General features: G+C 61.1%; 2 protein-coding genes across 5 annotated transcripts in view; both read left to right on the top strand.

Moving 5' to 3' along the window:
* CTNNBL1 (catenin beta like 1) overlaps nt 1–5,375 on the top strand; it is a 41,201-nt gene extending 35,826 nt beyond the window's left edge. The window contains exons 14-16 of the mRNA XM_061361350.1: nt 311–448; nt 936–1,008; nt 5,210–5,375. Coding sequence (XP_061217334.1) covers nt 311–448; nt 936–1,008; nt 5,210–5,298 — 300 coding nt within the window. The 3' untranslated portion in view covers nt 5,299–5,375. The remainder of the gene's footprint in view (nt 1–310; nt 449–935; nt 1,009–5,209) is intronic.
* Nucleotides 5,376–10,828: 5,453 nt separating this feature from the next.
* On the top strand, nt 10,829–21,985 carry VSTM2L (V-set and transmembrane domain containing 2 like). 4 transcript variants are annotated; one of them, XM_061361368.1, is made up of 4 exons: nt 10,829–11,041; nt 17,866–18,056; nt 19,456–19,509; nt 21,174–21,985. In XM_061361368.1, exons 1-4 carry the CDS (start codon nt 10,933–10,935, stop codon nt 21,474–21,476), a joined length of 657 nt encoding a protein of 218 aa, XP_061217352.1. In that variant the 5' UTR covers nt 10,829–10,932; the 3' UTR covers nt 21,477–21,985. The 4 variants fall into 4 exon arrangements, with proteins under 4 accessions (XP_061217352.1, XP_061217353.1, XP_061217354.1 ...); XM_061361369.1 differs by having other exon boundaries at nt 19,459–19,509; XM_061361370.1 differs by having other exon boundaries at nt 17,887–18,056.
* Nucleotides 21,986–23,087: the final 1,102 nt, after the last annotated feature.

Consider the following 23,087-nt stretch of genomic DNA (forward strand, 5'->3'; position numbering starts at 1 on the left):
CAGGGGTGTTCCACAGCCACAGCCTCTGATCCTCCACGGAGAAATGCAGTTCGGGCCTTAAATTAAAATGTTAATTTTCAGCTGGACACACTTCAGCAGCAGCAGAGCAAAAGCTGGGTCACAACTGGGTGAAGCGTGTGTGAATGGAAAGGAATTATTAACAGTGCTGCTTTGGCGAGAAATGTCTGCAATGTGTTTGGGGAACAAAGCACTCCTTAAAACCACAACTGTCTCCAGCACTTTGCCACCCTGCTGGGAGGTGCTTGGGGAGGCAGAGAGCATCACACCTTTCCTTTGTGCTGCTTTACAGGACATGGTGCGTCGGGGAGAGATAATAGATGATGACATGGAAGATGAATTCTATCTCCGTCGCCTGGATGCTGGTCTCTTTGTTCTACAGCTCATTTGTTACATCATGGCAGAGATCTGTAATGCCAGTGTTCCCCAGGTAAAGCTATAGACAAGCTTGGCAGATCATCTATGTTTCCATCCATGGTACAACAAGGCTCTGCATCCTTGCAAATATGGCCTCTGTGAATAATCTTCTCTGTAATTCCTTTTTTGGGAGGGAACCTCCTCCTTATTTCACCTGTGCACGCAGCTTCATCGAGTTGTGGCACTCAGGAGGGCATTAATGGGTAGAGGCTGATAACTGTCACAGCATTCATCTAATACCATTCGAGAAAGGCCAGTGCAAAATACTGCAGCTTTAGGGGTGTGACTGCAGGGGGCTTTTGACACTCTGATGAGGTTACGTGTGCCACACACCTTCCTGGGTGTGAGTACGTGCTCTGGGACTATGGACTAGGAAAGGCTGAGTTGGGTGTTGTGGTGCTCGGGGTGTTTGCTCTTCCCTCAGGGTGGTACAGATGGGGTTGTGCATGGGTTTGTGTTGTACTGGAGACCGATTGCTTCTCTTTCCTGTTCCCCGTCAGATTCGTCAGAGAGTCCATCAGATTCTGAACATGAGAGGCAGCTCCATTAAAATTGTTCGACACATCCTAAAGGGTGAGTTGAGATACTCTTGTGGATGTGTCTCATCCCTGCCAGCACAGCTTGGTCACCACATGGAATTCTCTTTGATTTCATGAGCATCTTCAGGCAGCAGCTGAGTAATGTGCTGAGGTATGGGCAGGGCTGGAATCACCCCAGTAAGAGCTGGTAAGACCTTGGAGTTAGGCCACTTGCTGTTATCTGCTGTCATGGAATGGCACATCACATGCTGCCATCAGCTGCATGCTGGCTGGAACTCGCTGCTGACATTAACTCCAGAGTCAGCGTTTAAGGGAAGGGTACATGCATGCTGAAGAGAAGAATAGTGGAGTCTCATCTTTCATTAGCGTGGCCCTGCACTTCACCATCTGCACCATATTAGTATCTGTGGTGTATTTGTCTTGTTCTTAGTGTCAGATTAATATGGATTATAGCATTAAAGTATCCTCTGTAGCTTTAAAATGTAGCTGTTGTGATTTGCAATCCCAGTTTTAAAGTACTGCTTGTTATTTTTAATGCCTGTGTTGAGTTAGAGCAGCGCTGGTTTGAGCTGTGGCTCTCGTCTGCAGGAGACGCAGCCGATTGAACTGGGTAAGGAGAGGACAGGACTGGGACTCTCCCTGGGGATCTGCTGCCCACAGGAGGTGCCTCCTTGTTCAGCAGAGGCTTGAGTGTGCTCCTGAGGGGCTGTGTTGGTTTGGGTGAGGAGTCTCTTTCCCTCCTGGAGAGGAAGGAAGGCCAGCGGTGTCTCTGGGGGTGCTGGGCTGGGCTGTTACAGTGCCTCAACAATGATGTTCTCTTGGGCCTCTTCTTGCCCCCCCTCAACACTGGCAGGTACAGGCAGCTTTTCTCTTGAAGATCTTGTCGGTTTTCTCCCTTCCCCTATGCAGGAAAGAAGGGGATCAGAAGGATGGCTGGTATGACAAAATTAAGAGTGATTTTCTGACAGTGAGAGATTACCTGCAGCTATAGCAATCTCTTTGGCTCTTATCCTTTGCCAGCAAGTGCGAGTTAATGCCTGCTGATGAACAGGGGGACTGGATAGGGTGTCTTCTCTGATTTTGATCATCATACTTGACAATTCCTGCTTCCAAACTGTCCATTTCCAACTCGGAGCATGGCACACGTCTGCTTTCAGGTCCCCGCACTTGACCAGGGCCATGGGTGCCCTTGGGGTTTGTCTGCACACCTCGCTGCACCCACACACCTCACGCTCACGTCTCTGCCTTGTTGATTTACATGCTAAGCTGAATTGGAGGGCAGCTGCATTAAAATTTCATCGGGTGCCTCCTTTCCCAGACAGTGACTTGCATTGGGAGGCTTTTTCAGGGGTTTCATTGTGCCTCACAGGCTGGGGGTTCTCCTGCAGGTTTGGTGCTCAGCAGGGACATGTTCCCTGCTGAAGAGGCCATACGTGGCTTGTTAATACTGGTGATGGACGTAGCATTTGGGGCTCTGTCTGCAGCTCTCCCCAGCTCTGACACTTGGCAGTTCTAGGGACTTTTACCATCGCAGTAGTCAGTGACCTTAGAGATAGATTTGTGGTGGGTCCTTGTGAAATAGTGCCATGGGGCCCAGCGATTCCTGAGCACAGGAGCAGCGCTGAGCTCACCTGCAGCCTGAGCTGGTGACACGGGAGTGCTTCAGTGGTTACACACCAATGTCCAGGTGTGCTGGGTGTAAGACTCAGCAGCTTTGACAGAAGCAACCCCACAGACACGGGCCTGCCCCCCTGGAGGGCTCTGCTGGGGGGTCGTGGTTGCCTGTTGCAGCGGTGGGTTTGGCTGTGGAGCTGGTGGCGTGTCCAGGGCTGGGGCGCTGGGGACACCCCAAGTCTGGCTGCTGGAACGGTCCCCTTGTCCCCCAGATGGCTGAGAGGAGGCTGATGCTTTGGCTGAGCTGTTCCAGGCCACCCCAGCTGCTCCCAGGGCAGATCAGGCCTGCTTTATTTTTACTCTCGGTTCAGAGTGTTGCTCCTGTTCAGTTTTTATTTTCTATTTTTGCATACTAATTAGCTGCTTGGGTTTTAGTTTGATTTTTATGGCCTACATATTCTCCATGTTTCTCTGGCAACCTGACAGCTGATGGATCCCTTGGGGTTGCTCAGAATTACTTATGATGCAAGCGAGGAAGCCAGACTGTTTTCCTGTGGTAGGGCTTTCAAGGGGGGGAGAGTGGGCAGGGGACAACTGAAGGCTCCTTAAATGCATTTCTGCAGCCTGACCATTCCTCCCGCAGCTCCTTTGCCAGGGAAGATCAGGTGTTACCTGCAATGGGACAGTTAATTCATCCTGTGGAAGAGTGACTGAACAGCGTGTGCTTGGCTGGGGGTGTTTTGGAGACTGGTCTGCATGACAGCAAATGGTGTCTGTGTTCCATGGATCCGGATACAGCCCATGGGGAGCTGCACTCAGAGGTGCAGAGCTCCCTCTCCAGAAGCACCAAGACCTGGTGCCCAGTTAAACTTGTGGTTTCAGTGCAGGTAGCAGGCACGACAGGGAGCCAGGAAGGTGACATGCTTCCTGAGCAGTACAGCCCAAACCTGCTAGCACAGGTAATCCAAAGGCAAAAGCAGGAATGTCGTGAGCACTGTGCTGAGTCTGCCCTGTGGTCCCTCAGTATGTGCAGGCTTTACAGCTTCAATATCCATTACCAGCTTCAGGATGTCCCTATTGATTTTTACTATTCCGTAACCACTGTATTTGATCTAATGAAGCAGAAACCAATCTCAGGTCCTTTCCCTTTGTGCAGCCCCAGCACGCGTCGGCTCTGGTTAACCGTGGGCAGGGGCAGCACACGTTGGGTTGGGGTTTTGGTGCCTCACTGAAGAGGTGGAATCTGAAATGAAGAAGTAAATACAGACAGCCTTGGTGCGAGATTTCTTCGGGGTTTTAAGCCTGGTGCTGGGGTTTCTCTGGTCTCAAATGAGCATCAGCAGCCGCTGGAGGTACAGGTGCCCTGTGCTGGTGCCCCTGCTCCAGGACAGCGAGGCACTGCTGTCCTCGGTTCACCTGCAGCAAACCTCAGCTCTCCCCACCTCCTCTGGTTACAGGTGCTGTCGTGGTCTAGCAATATTAAAAGGACTTCTCCCAGGGGCCCTGGCAGAGAACTCCACTTCTTGTACGTGGAGAGGGAGAGTACCCGCAGGAGACTCGCGCGTCAGCCAGCTTCTCCCTGTCCTCGCTCTCTTCAGTGCTCTTACAATAAAGGCTTTGATGGAGCTCAGGAACATGTAGCGGTGCTGAACATATAAATATTAAAAGCAAACTTTCTACAGCAGCTTACCATTCAGAGGCTGAGTGAGCTCTGTTTGTTTAGGAAGAGGGGAAGAATGGGGGAAGCTGGAAGGCGCTGCCCAAGCAGGCGTCTGCTCTGGTTTGCTCAGCTCCAAGCCTGCTTTTCAGTTTCCCTTTTTGAGCCTGCTTTGAGCATGCAGGTTATGGTGGCAGGAAGGAGGGAGCTGGTACGGGAATGAGCTGCTGACTTTAACAGTGCCAGGAAGGAGAGCTGGGGAGGAAGCCTTTGGCTCTGTGGTGTTTGTGTGGATGAGCAGGACTGTGAGCAGGGTCTGGTGTCCTCTGCTGAGGGCAAGGAGTTTGTTCTGTAGTTAGATCTAGGCTGCTGTTTTCTTCCCTGTGGGGTAGAAGCACTTGTAGATGGGATTGGTCTCTACTTGAAACAAAACCCTCCTCCGGGATGCTCGGACCACAGTTAACCCGGGGTTAGGAGTGTTCATCAGCTCTGTGACAGCCCTGCCTCGGTGATGCGGTGTGAGGGGGCCGGGCAAGCCAGTCTTGGGCAGCCAGAGGCCGGAGCTGTGATGTCTGTTCAAGCTATGATGTCCGTTCAATCAGTCCCATTTCTGCTGGGATAACGGAGGGGCCCGGAGGAGCGCTGGGCTGGGGTCTTTCTGGTGGATAGAGGCTGGAATGGTGCTGCTGGCGTGTGCCAGGGCGCTGCTGCTGCTCAGTGCCAGGAGCAGGATGTTCCTGCTGCCACCTCTCTGCCACAAAGCTCTGAGGGGCAGGAGGTGTTTGTTATACAAGGCTTTCACCCTGGGGATGGGGAGAGAAGACACCGATGCTCCCTGCATCAGTTCCCGTTGGGGTGTTGGCAGTGGATGCAGATTGAGGCTCTGCTCTGGCTCTGCATGAGAAGCTGCTGTCGCTCGTCAGTGCCTCACTCAGGCTGTGCCTGTCTGCTCTGTCCCCTGCAGAGTATGCGGAGAACATCGGGGACGGGAAGAACCAGGAGTTTCGGGAGAGCGAGCAGAAGCGGATCCTGGACCTCCTGGAGAGCTTCTGAGGCCTCGGCGCCTGGTGCTGCCTCTGCTGCCCCCTCCAGCCTGATGGCACCATCAAAGGGATGTTTCTGTGAAACTGCTTCGATTAAAGATTGTTTGTTTTTCTTAGCTCCTGGTTTGTTACAAGCAGTCTGTGCATGGGGGTGCAGCTGTGTGCCTGGTGGTGGGGCAGCCCAAGGGTTGTCCCATGAGTCCAACCACGATGGTGTGAAGCAATGGAACAGTTGGGAGGGGGACCAGTAAGAGGAAGCCGGGGTAGCTCAGGAGACTGTTTGCAGGTTGTTCCAGCCCCATACACTAATGAAAATGTACACCCTGCTGTAGTGGCACAAACCTGGGGGACTCAGGTGTTGCTGTGTGCCCAGGCCAGAGGCTCTTCAGCAGCAGAGGGCACCCAGAAGCCAGCCCCGTTGAGCATCCCAAGGTCATCAAAGGTGAGTTTTTGCATGGCCTAGGCCATGTCCCTGCTCTCAGGTATGCTGGAGTGACTCTGTCGGGGTGTACTCGGGGCTAGGAGGCAGGGTGCATAATCCATGCAAAGAGCAGCCTCCCCTGGCAGGCTTTAGTGGGCAGCCTCGGGTCTTGGCTGTGCTTGTCCTGTAGGAAGCGAGTGTTGGGACTCTGGATTGTCAGAGCAGCCATAGCTCTGCAGAGGAGGGGACCCCGGGCAGCCTCTCCCCACACACTGGAGGAGCTGCAGCAGGGCCGAGGGCCGCAGACCCACAGCTCCCCCCATCACCTCCCGCAGTGCTCCGGCCCCTCTGCACCGGGACAAGCAGGAGCTGGGGATGTTTTCCTGCCTCCTCTGTTCCTGTGCTGGAGTTAATGAGTGTCACCGGGAGCCCCGGCAAGCGGGGCCCTGCCTCATTTACATACATTTGCATGCTGGCAGCGTTCAGTTTCTATCTCCAGGAAAAATGCATTGTCAGGGAAGCCGAACGGCTGCTTCGGCCCCGGCGCTGCTGAGCGCTCCTGTTCAGGGGCCCAGCGTGGGAGTCCCGGCTTCGGCAGGCACCAGAAAGCTGCAAAACCACGATTTTGGTGCAGAACTTGTTGGAATTAATTCCTCATTCCTTTGTCCTGTTTTCAACAGCTTTTCAAAGGTGTGTTTTCCTCTGTTTCTCAGCTGTGCTCAGTGTTGTACTTGAGCCCGGGAACTCTTGGCAGCACAGCCAAGGGGTTTGTGGTCAAAGCTGGGCTCTGCTTTTCCTCCTGGAAGAGCCAGAGGAGACGCTTGTGGGATACAGGAAGGCAAAATGCCTGTGTCTACCTGAGCCCAACTGTGACAGACGAGGATGCTCCAGATGCTGCTGGGGAATTAGAGCAGAGCTTGTTACTGCACGTCAGCCTTTACAAGATGGATGGTGGGTTCTTCTCTCTCAGAGGGGAGAACCCCACTGGGCAAAGCTGGGATCCTCTGCGTGGTGGTCCCAGGGTGCCAGAGGGGCCGGAGCTCCCGGCCCTGTCTGGGGTGCACAGAACAGGTCATCTTGGGCAAAAGAGCAGGAAAACCCAGTCTGTGTCCCAGGGCAAGCTGGGGGCTGTGTGGGCTCTGGCTCCAGCACCCAGCACAGGCAGGGGTCGGAGCAGCCTGGGCCCATCCCAGCCCACACCTCGGCCTCTTCAGCAGCTTCACCTGCTGGGAAGCATTAAAGCCTCACAGCTCCTGGGGCTTGTGCCCAGCCAAATCCCCGGCTGTGCCTTGGGGTCACTGGAGTGTGCAGGGAGAGCCCAACCGTGGCCGCAGCCCTCGCTGGGTTCTGTCGTGTCTCTGACTGTGAACAGGTTTGACTGGAGAGCTAAATGAGAAGTTAATTAGAAGCAACGTGATTGATGAGCGCTGTGTGGTGGGGAGCTTGCCCTCGAGGGAAGGGGGATGTCCTGCAGCTGGAGCATCGCTTGGTGCCCCTGCCCTGTCCCCCTGTCCCCTTCTCAGGACAGTGCTGAGGGCTCTGCTCCAACAGGAAGCCAGGAGCTGCCTGGGGCTGAGGCTGGCTGTGGGCAGAGAAGGGTGAGAATCGTGACTGAGGAATATCCTGACATTGCAGCAGAGAGCCAGGCTGCGCTGAGTGCACAGGGACTGTCAAACCTGGAAACAAACCCTCAGCAGCACCTCAAGCACTGATCTTGGAGGGGTTTCTAATAATCCTTTCCTCCTAAGACCTGGGTTTCAGGGGAGGCTTTTCTCATCTGGCCATAAATAATGTGGAGGGGAAGGGGCTGCTTTGGGGGTTTTGTTTGTTGGGTTTCTTTACATTTGATTGTTGGGTTTGGTCCTTAAAGCAATGGTTTGGAAAGAGGGAAATGTCCCTGGAACGATTGCAGCAGTGCCTGCATCCCTAACCTGCTGCTGGGCTCTGCAGGGCAGGAAGGAGCTGGAGCCAGGCAGGGCTTGTGCTTGAAGGAAGAATTCTTTGTGAGCGATGGCTCCTGAGCTTCAGCCCCTCCTCATCGACCCCCCTGCCCTGGGACCCCCACAGCCCCAGGGAGCTTCCTGCTGGGACCCTCAGAGGCCCCGGAGCTGCTGCGCTCGGTGCCCCAGGGATGCTCTCCCGGTCCTGGGGCCCGGTGCTCTCCCAGCCGGGTTCCCTCCACCCCGAGCCCCCGGACCCCTCTCCCTGTTTCGTGTACTGCAGTGCTCACTCAGTTTTGGGGTCCCGGCAGGGTTGGGCTGGGTTCACTCCCCCGAGCCCCTGCACTCGGCACCAGGGGCGCTGCCGGGCTCTGTCTCCGCGGCTGAGTTGCCCCGGGGTGCGCGGCGGAGGAGGCTGCGGTGCGGGATGCCGGAGCTGTTTTCCTGCAGCACGCACAGACCTTTGCGGATAATCTGATAACGCAGGAATGTCAAACTCGGCAGTGGAAGGGAATCCTTTTTCATACCGGGGTTGTCGGCTCTCAACACCTATCAGAAATGAGCTCGGGATCAGCACCGAGGGTGCTTATTCTGCCCATCACAGCGCTGAGCAGCCCAACCCGCTCCCCCAGGCAGCCGCAGAGCGGAGCGCTGGCTCCTGGGCATGGGCACAGCCCTGAGCCCGGCCCCATGGCTCATGGGGCTGCAGCAGCTGCCACCCCCGGGAGCTTCAGGGGCACAACTGGGGCGCAATCGTTCCGCTGTGTTCAGAGCAGGGGGTGCTGAGCACCCCAGTGCTTCAGCAGTCGTGCTCTTTGGGTGCTTTTACCTTCCTTGGATGCCTTAAGCTTCTGCTGTCTGAAGCAAGCACAGGCTTTGGGTTGTGTCCGGATGAACATGGGCAGCACTTGGGTGCCAACAGGAGCAACCACCCCAGCCTGGTTTGAGTCTGGGTGTCCCCGTGGGTGCCACCAGGGTCGCTGTGGTGTTGCTGTGTGGAAATAGCCACCGGATTCCCCCATCTCGCAGGTTCCCACCCCGAGCAGAGCCACTGGCACGAATCATATCAACCCTAACCCTAACCACATCAAGCAGTAGGCAGAAACCCCGGTGCTACCAGAGATAAGGAGCATCTCATCCTTGAGAGCGAGGCGCTGGGGCCTTGCTCTGGCTCAGGAGCCCTGCGGGGAGGCACCAGGTACTCCAGTACAGCAGGGAGGGTGCCCGTAAGGGACCTCAGGTGCCTGCTGGGTGTGGAGCCGCGGGCTCTGCTCTCTCCTCCAGTGCTGCAGCTCCCTCCTCTCCCTGCCGGGCGCGGGCTCCATCAGCAGCTGCTCGGGGCCTGTCCACTGATGGATTAAATGGAGGAGGAAAATGGAACCTTCCCAGTGCACCCCAGCCCCGCGGGCGCTTGGCTTGTGCCCGTCTGCCGGGCCCTGCACAGCGCCCGGGTCCATTTGTCATCCCGCTGCGGTGGCAGAAAATCAGCTGGAAATGAGACCTAATTGAGGCTCCGCAGCTGGAGGTGTTCCCGGCTCCGAGAGGGATTTATGCTCTTTGCTTCCTTGTGCCGTGATTTAACCATCCCTGATGAGAACCAGGAGCATCCTGGCAGGTTCCTGCCCCTGAGGTGCAGCCGCAGCTCCCGCCACCCCTTGGACCGGGGCTGTGGGACCGGGAGCAAGGAGCCCTGCCTGGGACACAGGGTCCCCTGTGAGTGATGTCCCCACTCACCCCGCTCCCCTCACTGGCCAGTGGCAGAGGATGGGCCAAGGGCCGCAGAGCACCGCGGGGCTGGGCTGCCCTGACCACGGCTCCTGCTTGGCCTCGGCTGCTTTCCCTGTTGCGCTTGATCCTGTGCATGGAGCCCTATTTTGGGGTGTGGGGTTTCTTGCCCCCACTCGTGACTCTGGGCTCAGTTTTCAGCCCAGATCCGCTCCAGGAGATTTCCCTTGGTAAGCCAGGGCCCTTCATGGTGTTGCTCTCCTGCTGTCCCAACGTGGGACCCTCAATTCAACCAGCCGCAGTTGTGGGTGCTGTTATGGCAGCTTCCTCCTTCCACCCACTTTCAACTGCAGAGGGAGTGAGGAACTCGGGCAGAGATGGATGGATGCTCTCCTCTGCTCCGGGCTTTATTCTGCAAGCAGAAACCCTGCAGCAGGTACAACTTCTTTGACCCCGGGGGTCTGTACTGCAGGTATGAGGCAGCGCAGCCCCTGGTGCCAGGCACAGCTGAGCTCCTCCTGCGCCCTGTGCTGGAGCCCAGCTGCAGGAAGGGTGAAGGCACCGTTTGTATTCTCAAGTCTGGTTTAAAGGATCGCTTTGCCACAAGCATCCGTCATCACATGGCAGAGAACACCTGAAATAATCTGATTGTTACCGTTTATCTGGAGCTCAGACACCCTTCAGGCTGCCACGCGGCGCACAGATAACGCCGTGTGTGTTTGTGTGTGTGCGAGGGCTGCGCTGCGCTCCCAGCCCGTGTTTGTGCTTTTAGACTTCAGAATAGGTGTGAATGGTGCAGGCTGGTGCTGGTGTCCTGCAGGTCGCGGTGCTGGGTGCCAGCAGCCGTGGGGCTGGGAAAGGCCGGCGCTGGTGCTGGGGCTGGCTCAAGGGCAGTGAGCACCGTGCCCGTGGCATTGCGGGGCAGGACCCGGTTTGCCGGTCCCGTGCCGGTGGGGTTTCACGGAGCAGCCTTTGCCCCCCTCGCGCGGCGGCTCTGAGCCCCGTGTGCCCCTCTCCGGGGCTCTCATCCTGAGACGGATCCCGCTGGGGCACGAGCCCTGGTACGGAGTGGGGGGGCGGGGTTATATCAAATGCACCCGCGGGGGGTGCCGGGGGGAGCCCCGCGAGGGTCCCAGAGGGCCCTGCTGGAGGGCACCGCACCGGGGACCCCGCACCCCGGTACCCCCGGTACCGCTCCCCGCAGGCCCCGGCCGCTGAAGCCGCCCCCGCCGGGGACGCCGCGCGCGGGGCTCGGGGGTCCCGGGGGGGTCCCGGGGGGGTCCCGGGGGGATCCCGGGGGGGTCTCGCGGCCCGGCCCCGCCCCGCGCAGTTTAAGAATGAACCGTGGGAAAAACTTCGTGGGTGCGCGCGGGGCCGGGATCCCTCCGCCGGGCGGGGGAGGCTCCGGGCTGAGCCGCGGCACCGCCTCGGCGCACGGCGCCCTCCGCGCGAGAGAAGAGCTCCGCAGCGCGGCGGCGGCGGGACCGCGGCGCAGCCCCGGGGACACGGCTCGGCCCAGCGGCAGCGCCGGCCCCGGGACGGCCGCGCCCGCGGCACCATGGGCGGCCTGGGCCTGGCCCTGGGGATCCTGCACTACCTGGGGCTCTACCTGCAGCTCGGCGCCGCCTCCCGGCACCCCCCGTGGGACGCCCCGGCGGCGGGCAGCGGTGAGCGCGGGCGGCGGGCAGGGACCGGGGCTCGGCTGCCCCGAGGGGGGGGATGCGGGAGGCGGCGGCTGCGCCCGGAGTGCTCGCAGGGCTCGGTCCCACCGGTGCCGTCTCGGGGGCCGCGGGACGGGCGGCGGGAGGGGGGCAGAACCCGGGGTCCGCGCTGGGCTCCGCCGCCCGCGGCAGCTCCGCGGCTCGGTTCGCGGCGGCGGCGGCGGCGGCTCCGGGAGCGGGAGGCGGCTCGGGCGAGCCGGGGCTGGGCTCCGCCGCTCCGGTCCCTGGGGCCCGGGGGGCGGCCTCTGCCTCCGCCGCTGCGCTGCCAAGCCCGGGGCTTCGCACGGTGCGTCCCCCTGCACAGCCGTGCACACACCGCGCAGCCCGGTGCAAGTGTGCATCCCCGTGCATCCCTGTGCATCTCCTGCATCCCCTGCATCCCCGTGCATCCCCGTGCATCCCTGTGCACCCCCTGCATCCCCGTGCATCCCGGTGCACCCCCCGTGCACTGCCGTGTGTTGACACCCGCCCCTGGCAGCGGGAGCGACTCTCCAGTCTCCCGTTCCCGCTCTGCCGGCTCCGGTGCTCGGTGGCCCAGCAGGTCGGTGGCTCCGAGGTGCTGCCAACCCGGCAGGGTCCAGCCAGGAGCTGGGATGGAGTCGTTCTCTGCACCCCTGCATGAAACACTCGCCCAGCCCAGGGTGATTCCCACCCACGGGGCACTGAGCAGGTGACAGGAGACAGCCCCCCCTCGGGAAGAGCACCGAGACCCTCCTTGCTCCCTGCAGCTGATACGGGTGGGTTTAAATCTGAGCCCCAGCAGTGGGCACAGGGTGCTGGGTGCCTTTTCCCCCTTTGCAGCCATTCCCCTCACACGGCTCCAGGGCTGCGGCCTGCGGCAGGAGCTCCCTGCCCCGAGGAGCCTCCAGGCTCGCCAGGCCCTGGTTCCCACAGGGACACAGCGCGTGGTCCAGCGGGTACCCGGCTCTCTGGGCAGGGATGCTCTGCCTTGTGCTGGGGGAGGAACGCAGGAGGGTTTCTGGACCTGCCGGCCTGGCGTGCCGGAAGGAGATGTGGGCAAAGAGCCTCCATTACTGCTGCTGCTCCCCTCAGAAATTCAGCAATAGGCAAATAAATAGTGAAATGGTCGCTGAGAGGGAGCAGGGAGCCAAGGAGAAGAAATATTCTGGGAGGGCGAGTGCACTTCAGAGCCACATTACAGCCTGCTACTACGAGCAGTTCTGCAGCAACTCACTTAATCACAACAGAAACCTTTATTAACGATACTGAAAAGCAGTGAATAAGTGGGTCATGTATAATAAGCCATTTGTGTTCAGTAGGTGAATACCAATTTGATAAAAGCTGTGTGTGTTGAAAACCTGGATAAATCGCTGTTTAGCCGATCAGAGATTGATCATTTCATTACCTGCTGGTGGAGCTTCTCCTCCTTGCGGGGCAGGAGAGAGGCCGGGGATGATGGGATGGATTCATCTGTGGCCAGTGGGGCCGGTGGAGCCCTGCCAAGCTCTGCCCGCTGCAGGCAGCGCCAGGAGCTCACTGCCATCTCTGCCTGGTGCAGGCGACCAGAGCAGCCTCTGCAGCCTGGCCCTGCCGTCGCTGTTACCTGTACCCTGCCCACAGCAGATGCAGCGAGGGAAGGGGCCGGGAGCCGTGTGCTCTGCAGGCGGCCGAGGCAGCTCCACGCTGCTGCAGGGCAGGCGGGAGCCGTGGGCAGCCGGGCTGCTGCCAAGGGACAAAGTCTCGGTCAGAGGAAGTCCTTTCCGTGCCCGCACAGGGAAGGCTCTGACACGGGCGAGGATGGAGCCAGGATGGGCTCCGTCTGCTCTGCTGCCCTGGAGAGCGCCTGAGCCGCAGGCTCCTTCCTCACCATCCCTCCCTGCCCACAGCGCTGCCTCTGCTCTGCTCTCCCCTCCTCTCTCGTCTCTGCTCTCCGCTCAGGCTGGCGCCTTCAATTATTCATGCCCCCCATTGCAGAGCCTCTGCACGCTGGGCTGGTGCCACCGCCTGCGAACCAGCGCTGGCTGGGAAGCTCGGGCCGGCTCCCGGCACAGGGCAGGGGCCGCCGCTGGGTGAGCAGCAGGAGCAGCAGCGGCTCCGTCCCCGCAGCACCGGTGTCTCACGGGCTCTGGGGCTGGGGCTGGAGGGAGCCGAGCCCCGGGTCCCCGGGGGCTGCCCTTCTCCTTCCTCTCACACCCGATGATTATTCTATCAATTACTTTCATCAACACTTTGCATTCTGCCGGATTTTTTCATGCTTCCTGATGGGAATTCTCCACCCGATGTGTTTTTCCTGCTGCTGTTCGTGCAGTCATTCAATGCAATTACTTCTGACACTTCTCCTCATCAAATGTCTGTGCTTTCTTTTCCCTTGAAGAGGCTGACAGACGATGGGCCAGACACTGGGAATTATTACGTTAGGACAGTGACAGCTAATTTTAATCATAACGTTCCTGGTGAGTGAGGCAGCAAATCAAACACACGGCCGGGGCAGCTGCACGGGGCTGGAGCCACCAACAGCACTGGGGCAGGGATGGGGACCTGGCACTGGGATTCTGGTTCATGGAGCAGGAAGAACTCACCTGCCTCGGGATGGATCAGCCCTCCCCAGCCCATCCGACAATAGCCTGGGTCTGTCTGGGCTCTTCTCCATGGCCATTTTCTTGGCTGTGGGTTCATCTCCCACCTGGCTCCCCCCTCCCCAGGGCACCCGGGAGCACCCCACCACACTGCAGTGGGTGCGTGGCCAGGCACTGGACTTGGCTGTGCCAGATGTGTTGGTGCCATGCACCGTGTGCTCCAGATGCAGCTGGACCAGGGTGATCCCAGCGGCGGTGGGGCGGGCAGAGCCAGGTGGGAGCGTGCTCCAGCAGCCGGTTTGAGGGGTCACACTCCCCAACAGCTGCCCTCGGAAAACCGCGGTGCCCTCGGGAGGGGATCGTCGGAACCGGGACCTGGAGCTGGGAGCCCCGTGCCCGGGGAGCTGCTGGCAGCCGGGGCCGGGTCTCTCAGTGCCGTTCTCCTGCGGGGGCAGCGGGAGGGCGACGGTGAACGGATGGAAACACCCGCGGGTTTCAAGGTGAATTCGAGCTCCCCGCAAGGTGAGCTCCGGCCTCACGCAGCCGCTGGGGGGGTGTTGGTTTCATTTACGCTGCAAATTCGAGCTAATTCTGCTGCTAATGTGGCAGGAAATGGGGGCAGAGAAATGGGCTCCCGGCCCGGCGTGCCCGCGCTGGTGGGGCTCAGCCTCACGCCTCTCCTGTGATGGCAGCGCTGCCAGAGGGGAGCAGGGCTCCCGCGGGGCCGGAGGGATGCTGGGTCCAGCCCTGGGCTCATCCCGTCCCTGCGGCCGCTCCCTGCCCTCGCCGGTGCCCCCGCGCCGCTCTGTTCATGCGCCCGTTTGTGGCCATGGTGTGATTCTGGTGACCCGGGGTCAGCATCCCTGAGCGAGGCTTGTCAGGAGGAGCTGCGTTCCCAGGTGGTACCTTGCGGACGGGAAGAGGAGGGAGGAGCAGCAGCGCCAGCAACCCCCGTGTCCGGCCAGCGGCAGGGCTCCTGCTCCTGCATCCCTTCAGGGAGATGCCGCCTGTGCCTTCATGGGTGACTCCCGCCCAGGCAGCCTCCAACAGGGAGGATGGAGGCAGCTCTGGGTGCTGGTGCTGGTGGGGACCCGCTGGCCTGGACATGGCTGATGACAGTGCCCGGGGATAGGCTCCATGGGGGCTTGAGGAGCCCCTGGTCCCAGGGCTGCAGCGGCCACTTCCAGAGCCGCTCCCTCCCTGCAGTGCCTCACGGCACCATCCCACGGCCGGGGAGTGGAGGGGGGGCTGCCAGAGCGCGAGGCTGAGCCCAGGAATTGTCCATGGGGGGCTTGGCTCCCGGAACCGGGATAAACCAGGAATTAGGGGCAGAGCCCCGCGGAGGGGAGGGGAGGATAAACCACGGCTGATCACAGCCAGGGCACAGCAGCGGCAGCCGGAGGGGGGGACAAGGGGCAGCAGAGGCTGAGCCGGCGACACCGCCCTGCACCCGCCTGCCCAGGGCTGCCTCCTCCTCCGCCTCCTCCCCTGGGGCCGGGGGCTCCCCAGCCTCCCCAGCCCTCCCCAGCCACTCCAGCCCAGCCATGGCTGTGCCAGCGGCTGCTGCGCTGTCAGGCAGAGAAGGAAGCATCTGAGTGAGCAGGGCTGCGATGGTTCACGGGGTCCAGAGCTCCGAGCAGGCGTGGGCACGGACCGGGTGATCCACAGGCATCTGTGCATGCCCAGTCCTTGTTTAATCACCCTCCCATCCATGCTTACACAAACACCGACCCCAGTGCGTGCCCGCGGCCCTGTTTAAGTTGCAGTTGTTGCAGCTGGTGCCGTGGGGAGGCTGAGAAGGGCAGCATGGCCCCTTGCAAGGCTGCACCAAAGCTGGGTGGTGAGCAGGGTCCTGGCCAGGCTCGCAGGGGCTGCACGGCCTCATGTGCTCCAGGGGCTGCAGGGACCCAGTGCAGGGGCCGGGCCGTCATTTCCAGGTGCTGGGGTGATGGACACCATGGTGCAGGCTGGGGGGGACGCCCATTCCCTGCCACCCTCCTGCCTGCGCCGTACAGGGCTGTGGCAATGAATCCTGCCCGCGTGGGGAGGAGAGCAGCAGCCTCTCTATCTCCGGTTTATGAGAGCACCAAGCTGTCCCAGCAGGCGTTTTCAATTCCGTTTATCTGTGTTTCCCCATTGAGTTCATTTTATTTCCCCTGATTTTTGTTTCCTGCAAGATTTATTGATCCTGATTTTCCCAGTTTATGACAGGCACCAGGCCATAAAGTACGCGGCAGCCAGCCCAGCACCGGCCCCCCTCCTGCTGCTGGGATGCGGCACCGATGGCAGCGGTGGGGAGAGGGATGGTTCTGAGCAGCTCCAGCACCAAAGCCCCATCCCAGCAGTGGTGCCGGGGGGAGCTGGGTCTGTGCCCGGCCATGGGGCTGCTCATGGCACCACCACGTTCTGCTGTCATGGCAGGGACTGTCCTGATGTGGATCCGGGGATGGTGGTGGCCCCACTGCCCCTGATCCGGGTGTCCCTTGGCACTGGGGTCCTGGAGCCCCTTCCCGCAGAGGAGCCCTGTGTGGGAAGCTGGGATGGAGGGAGCGGGCAGGGAGGCAGAAGGGAAGGATGAAGAGCTGGAGTGTGCAGGGAGAAAGGAACCGGCCCCACCTTCCCTCCTGCTGTCAGACCCTGCTGTCCATCCGTCCATCCATCCGTCCATCCATCCATCCGTCCATCCATCCGTCCATCCATCTGTCCATCCATCAATCCATCCATCCATCAGCAGGCACTTTATGCCCTGTCTGTCCCAAGTTCCCAGCGTGTCACTCACAGCTGCGGCCCTGGGGAGGCGAGGAAGGGCCGGGGGGTCAATGGGGTCCATGGTCCCCAGGGGTGCTGGGGGGGGATCCAGGCAGCTCCACCGGTGGGACCTGCCCTATTTTGGCTGTGCTCTGGGGTTAATTAATACACGCACTTCCCAATTAAAACCTGAACGGAGGGAGGTGCCTGATCCTATCAGGCCTTTTCTCTGCTCAGCTGCCAAATCCCATCAGTGGGACCAGACTCTAATTGTGCTCAGAGTAACCTGGACACGGTGGAAGCCCTCCGGCCATTGCCTCTGTCTCTGCGCCGCATGGACCAGGGGCTGGCACAGGCTCTGCCAGGAGCCTCTGGCATTGTCCATTGGGAATCCTGCGGAGGAGAATCCCCATCCTGGGCTGTGGCTGGGGAAGGGGGGGTGAGTGCTGGCTATGGCTGGAGATGCCTTTGCCATGTGCCGGGCAGTGCCGGACCCTCCTGCCCTTCCCTCAACCCCTGGCGCTGTTCCCGTTCGGATCCCCCCTGGCACAGACCCCCCCCGGCTGCTGGTGCTGGGTCCTGGGCAAAGGGGCTGCAGGATCCGTGCTGGGAGCCCTGCAGGAGCCCCGGGTTGGTGGGAGCCTTGTGCTGGGTATTTCCCTCGGTTCCCCTGCTAAGATGGATTAAAGGAAAGTGATAAGGATATGGGATTTCCGTGCGCCCGGAGGGACCGGCAGATACTGAAGGTATTAACTTTTCCGTTAGTAATTCTTTTTCAGAGGGGATCAAGGCTTGGTGGAAGCTGCACGCTGCTTCCGAACGGGCCGGGGTCCCGGGGGGCTGCGATGGCACTGGGGGGCCTGCGTGGTGGCTGTGAACCAGCAGTGCCGGTGGCACGAGGTGGCTGGTGAAGATGGGGGGCAGGACCCTGTCCCAGCCCCACTGCCTCTGCGGCCAAAACAGCGTCAGGGCCATGGGGGGCTCAGGCAGCCCCGGCCTGGCCGTGCTGGTGCTGGAGGCTCAGCCCTGTCCCCGTGCCGTGCCGGGCAGAGGCTGCGCAGGCTGTGGGGATGCATTTGCCGGTGACCCGCGCGCTGGGGCCGTTACAGAGGAGCAGGGATCCCTCCAGAGGAGATGAAAAGAATTCTAATTACATCTCCGAACAATATTTGTTTTGAGCAAGGCAAGCAAACCATATGGCATGTGGGAGCGTGTTTGGGGCCGCATTAAACGAGGATTTGTTTTTCATTTGTGCTCTGATCTAAGCGGCTGCTGTTTTCATTTGTGACACCTCGGAGGTGCGCTGGGGCCCTGCCACCCTGGGGCAAGGTCCCAGGGGGAGGCGTTGGGGGGAGCTTCTGCTCCCTCCCGTTCCTGCCACTGCCCCTGGGGAAGGGCCGGGGGCTGGGTCCTGGTGCTCCTGGTGGCTCTGCTCGCATGGGCGGCGGCATCGCCCGTTGCTGGGCCAGCGGCACATCCCCGCAGCCCTCGCTCTGTCTCCTGCAGCCCTCTTCACCGAGACCCCCCACGACATGACGGCGCAGGCGGGCGAGGACGTGGAGATGGCGTGCTCCTTCCGCGGCACCGGCTCCCCCTCCTACTCCCTGGAGATACAGTGGTGGTACGTCCGCAACCACAAGGACTGGGCGGACAAACAGACGTGGGCTTCCAGCCAGGTAATGCGCCTCGTCCTCCCCATCCAGCAGCGGCAGCGAGAGGCAGAGCTCTCGTGGGACTTCCCTTGCAGCAGCATTTGAGGCTCAGGGGGTCCCTGTCCTGCAGCAGCAGCACCGGCACCAACCAGTCCTGCAGGACCATGTGTGGGGTGCACAGCACCCGGCTGCACTGAGGGTGCTCCAGTGCATGGGGCTGGGCTGTCCTGGCCACCCTTTCCAGTTATCCCATCCCTGGGGACTGACCCAGGCGGAGGCTTTGCCCTGGTGCTTTTGCCTTCTCCTATCATATCACAACTGCCCTTGCATCCGTCTCATCCCTGTATCCTCCCCCTCCAGCCCTCCCTTGTTTTCCCTATTTCCGTGTGTACTGGTCTCGGCAAACAGCTGTCTCTTTATTTCTCTTTCTGTTCACACAGAGATAAGGGCCAAATAATGGGAAGGCAGCTTTAGGTATTTTAATGAGCCTTTATTACTGTGTCTTTGGCAGAGCTGCTGCTGGTATTACCATAAATCGAGCAGCATCGCTGGAGCTGCCGCTGGCTCAGAGCTGCCAGGGGCTGCAGGGTGAGGGGTGTTTGGAGCGGGCATCGACCCCAGTCCGGGTCATGGGGAGCACCCACTGATGGAGCTGTCCTCCAGCCACTGAGGTGCTCCCTCCCCTTCCCATGGGCCTTGTATGGCTCCCACCTGCCCAGGGTGTCCCAGTTTGCCAGGGCTGAGCAGCCCCTTCCCCTTCTCCCTTCTCCCTTCTCCCTTCTCCCTTCTCCCTTCTCCCTTCTCCCTTCTTCCTTCTCCCTTCTCCCTTCTCCCTTCTCCCTTTTCTCCCTTTTCTCCCTTCTTCCTTCTCCCTTCTCCCTTTTCTCCCTTCTCCCTTTTCTCCCTTCTCCCTTCTCCCTTTTCTCCCTTCTCCCTTCTCTCTTTCTCCCTTCTCCCTTTTCTCCCTTTTCTCCCTTTTCTCCCTTCTTCCTTCTCCCTTCTCCCTTTTCTCCCTTCTCCCTTTTCTCCCTTCTCCCTTCTCCCTTCTCCCTTCTCCCTTTTCTCCCTTCTCCCTTTTCTCCCTTCTCCCTTTTCTCCCTTCTCCTTTTTCTCCCTTCTCTCTTTCTCCCTTCTCCCTTTTCTCCCTTTTCTCCCTTCTCCTTCTCCCTTTCCTTTTCTCCCTTTTCTCCCTTCTCCCTTTTTCTCCCTTCTCCCTTTTCTCCCTTCTCCCTTCTCCCTTCTCCCTTCTCCCTTCTCCCTTCTCCCTTTTCTCCCTTTTCTCCCTTTTCTCCCTTTTCTCCCTTCTCCCTCCTCTTCCTCCTCCACGGAGCAGCCTCCCCGGGCTCCGCTGGGCTCCTGCCCCCTCTCAGCCGAGCTCATGGTTTCTCTTCCCTCTCTGGTCTCTCCCATCCCGCTCTTCCAGCAGCTGAAGGCTTCACCGCAGGAGGAGCCTGGGAAGGACGCGACTAAAATAAGCGTGAGTGGGGATAATGGCTCCTGCGGGGCCCCCGGCAGCGGGATGGGAGCTGCGCAGGGCAGGGGAGCAGGAGGGTCCCCAGGGTTGGGGTCTGTGCAAGGGGTCCTGGGGCTGGGGGGTGCCAGGGACCCCCGGCACTGGGGGCTGCAGCCTGGGTGTGAGCCCCGACCGGCTCCTGTCGGCATCGCAGGGGCACGCGGGTGCTGAGCAGAAAATGAATCTCATTTAGTCAGGGATCGGCATCCCAAAGCCCTTCGGGTTCCCGTGAGCAGAATGAGGAGCAGCTCCCCAGTTCAATCCAGTAACTGCTCCCGGCCTCCCGCTGGCAGCCATGACCCCCCCGGCCCTCCCAGCCTCGGGGCCACTGAAACAGCAGCATCAGAAGGTGCTTCCCAGCCTCCCTGCTGCAGGCTCTTCGCTCGCCCTTGCAGGGCACAGGGGTGCCCATGGCAGGAGGGGTGAGGCGGGCGCTGGGCTCGGCTCAGATCCACCGCTGTGTCCGGTGCAGGCGATGCGGGTGCAGTGTAACCGGGGGTACCTGAAGAGCTCGGGGTGCAGCAGCTCTGCTGCCTCCTGCAGATCCAGTGAGAGGCGCGAGTGTCCAACCGCTTTCGTTCTCTCCTCATTCTGAAACGCTTCCAAACGGAGGCGATGAATGAACCTGGGCAAAGGCACCACGAGCCCCTCTGATGAACCCCACGTTCCAGGCACAGCAGCAACCGAGTGAGAGCCAACGGCAGTGCCAGGCAGTGCGAGACGATGTAAATCACACAGAAACAGGCCTGGGCCAGGCTTCCTCTGCCAAAACACACTTGGCGCTGGAGAGGCCGGCGCCGGCTCTGCCCAGATGTGGTGGGAGCACACGCAATGGGTCTGGGTTTATTTCCCACCTCATCTCGCATTCTTTAACCCCTGCTTTGGTGCTGTGCGCGGCACGTTGGGGGCTGAGCTGCGGCTGGGCACTGCAGTGTCTGTCTGGCCTGACCAGTGCGGGGGTCTCTGGGCAGCAGGAAGGCACAGGCATCACAACAGGCCATAAGCTCATCCCTGCCATAGCTGAGGAGGGCTGAGGCTGGGGAGCTGCGGGGCAGGGCTCCAGCAGCAAACTGGGCTTTCCTTGCCTTAGCTCTAAACTTCCCACCCATTCATCCCGGTGCCTCCTGGCTCTGCTGACACAAAGGCGTTTTCGGAAGCTCCTTCAGCACCCAGCTCACTCACACCAGCACCCGCAGCTCCCCTTTACCAGCACACAGCCCCTGCCCCGTCCTGGGCACGGCTCGGAGCCTGCCTTGGCCTCTGCCCTGTCTCTAAACACCATAAAATCTTCCGCTAACAAACGCAGCGGCGAGCAGAAGAATGGCCTTTGCCGCCCAGCGTGATGACAGGGAACAGAGCCAGTGGCCCGGGGCGGGTCATAAATGGGATTTATTGACCCAGCCCAGCAGCAGCCCCGGCCCTGGCCAGTGACTGAGCCTTAAATTTCATGGGGTGATAAATAGTGAGAGCGGATCAATTTGGTAGAAAAGCCAATTACGGGCGCGGATGCGCATGGATCCCGAGCCCCGCGCCAGGGCCGCGTCACCCCGGGGACCCACGGAGGGGGGGCAGTGCTCTGGGTGTCAGCGGGGTCCCCACAGGCGCCTGAGCCCGTGTCCCCGCCGCAGGTGGTGAAGGTGGTCGGCAGCAACATCTCCCACAAGCTGCGCCTGTCGCGGGTGAAGCCGGAGGACGAGGGCACCTACGAGTGCCGGGTGATCGACTCCAGCGACGGCCAGGCCCGGCACCACAAGGTGAAGGCGTTCCTGCGCGTGGAGGCGCCGGGGGGCACGGGGCACCCCCAGGACACGCAGCCGCAGGGCGCAGCGCTGCCGGAGCCCGGCCCGGGCCACGCTCACCCCCACCACCACCACCCCCGGGCCGGGAAGGAGCTGAGGAAGCGCTCGGCGGACGCCTCCTGCGCGCTGTAGGCGGGCAGTACAGGGGGACACCGCAGCCCCCCCCCCACAGCCCCGGACTCAGCGGAGCCCTCGGGGGTCCCGCGCCCCTGCCAGAGACTGGCCCTGCCGCCCACCCTGCCCATCGAACCCCTCGCCCTCCTCCTCCTCCCACCGGCCAGCACCGGGTCGGTCTCTTCCCCAGCCCCGTGGTGCAGCGGTGCCAGGGCTCGGTGCAGGAGCAGGACCGTGCCCATGACAGGGGCATCACTGGGGCTGGTGATGGTCCCCATCCCACTGGTGCCACGTGAGGGTGCCGTGCTGTTTGCGGCCATCGCGGTGCCACCAGCCACGTTGTCCCCCAGCTTTGGTGCCCGGTGGAACCCCTCTGCCTGTGGGACCTTCCCTGCCCTCCCTCGTGCTTCGCAGAAACCTCCTCCTGATCCCATAGGAGCCCCGGTTTAGTTGCTCTGTTCAGCCCCGCTCTGTGTATAAGTTCCAGCATCCATCTGACAGACCGAGTGAATCACCTGCCCCTGCCCCTGCCCTGCCCCTGCCCCTGCCCCTGCCCCTGCCCCTGCCCTGCCCCTGCCTGCCCCAGAGCTGCCCCAGCGCATCAAGGCTTGAGCTCAGCAGAGAAGGACGGCGCAGCCACGCTCCCGGCACGGCTGTGGAGCCATGGGCTGTGCTGCAGCATTGCCCAGCCAGGCACTGCCGGCGGCCCCCATGGGAGCTGTGCCATGGGAGCTGGCCCCGCTTTCACACATTGCTCCTCCCGGCCCTTTGCATCCCATGGAGGAAGGGGGGCTTTGGCCAGGAGCCCCATCTGCCCTCGCTCTGTCCCCACTGCCCGTGCTGGTGCCACTTGGCCGAGCATCCCTTCCTCCTGCGCCACAGCACCGCACTGGCCTGGGTCACGGGCTCCGCGTGGCTGCCAATGGCACATGGGCAAATGCCACTGCTGGGGCTGGGGCTGTGGGGAGGGATGGGAGGGTCCCGGTGTCCCTGTCAGGGCGCCGGGCGCTGCTCCCTGCCACACCAGACCTGCTGCAGCTAATAAAGCTCTTTAAAGGAAGCCTCTGCGGGTCTGCGGTCTCTGTGACTGGCACAGGGAGGGGACGTGGCTTTGGCACGGTCTTGGCCAAAAGGGGCACAATTGGGGCTGCCCCTGGGGCTGGTGGGCTGAGGACAGTGGGGATGGGATGGGATTGGGGTGTGGGTGATGATGTTCATCATCACCTGCAGCTGAGGGCTCAGAGCATTTAAAAGCTGCAGCTGGGGAGCTCCACTCCTTGCTCTGCTCTGGCTGGGAGTTGGGGTGATGCTGCCCCACGGGTGCAGGACACAGCCAAGTCCCAGGTGAGCTGGGCCTGCCCCACATCACGGCCATGGGGAGCTGGGGGGGCTGCTGGGGTCTGGCCCCTCTGTGCTGCTGGGCGCCAGCTTCAATCCCTGCCTGGGCACCAGAGCAAAGGCCCCGTCTCTGGCCAGGCAGGAGGCTGGGGCCCTGCAGTGGGGAGCTGGGGGCTGCCGCCGGGCCAGGCTCTGCCCTGGGTGCGGAGCTCCCGGCAGTGGCAGCGCTGACTCGGCCCCATCTGCCCGGAGCCCCCCCTGCTTTGCAGTTCATGGCTCCCTGGGGCTCGG

Source organism: Neopsephotus bourkii, unplaced genomic scaffold (assembly GCF_033783945.1).
Source record: "Neopsephotus bourkii isolate Nb327-2 ecotype Australia unplaced genomic scaffold, CSIRO-AGI_Nbou_v1 NB_1060, whole genome shotgun sequence".
NCBI lineage: Eukaryota > Metazoa > Chordata > Aves > Psittaciformes > Psittacidae > Neopsephotus > Neopsephotus bourkii.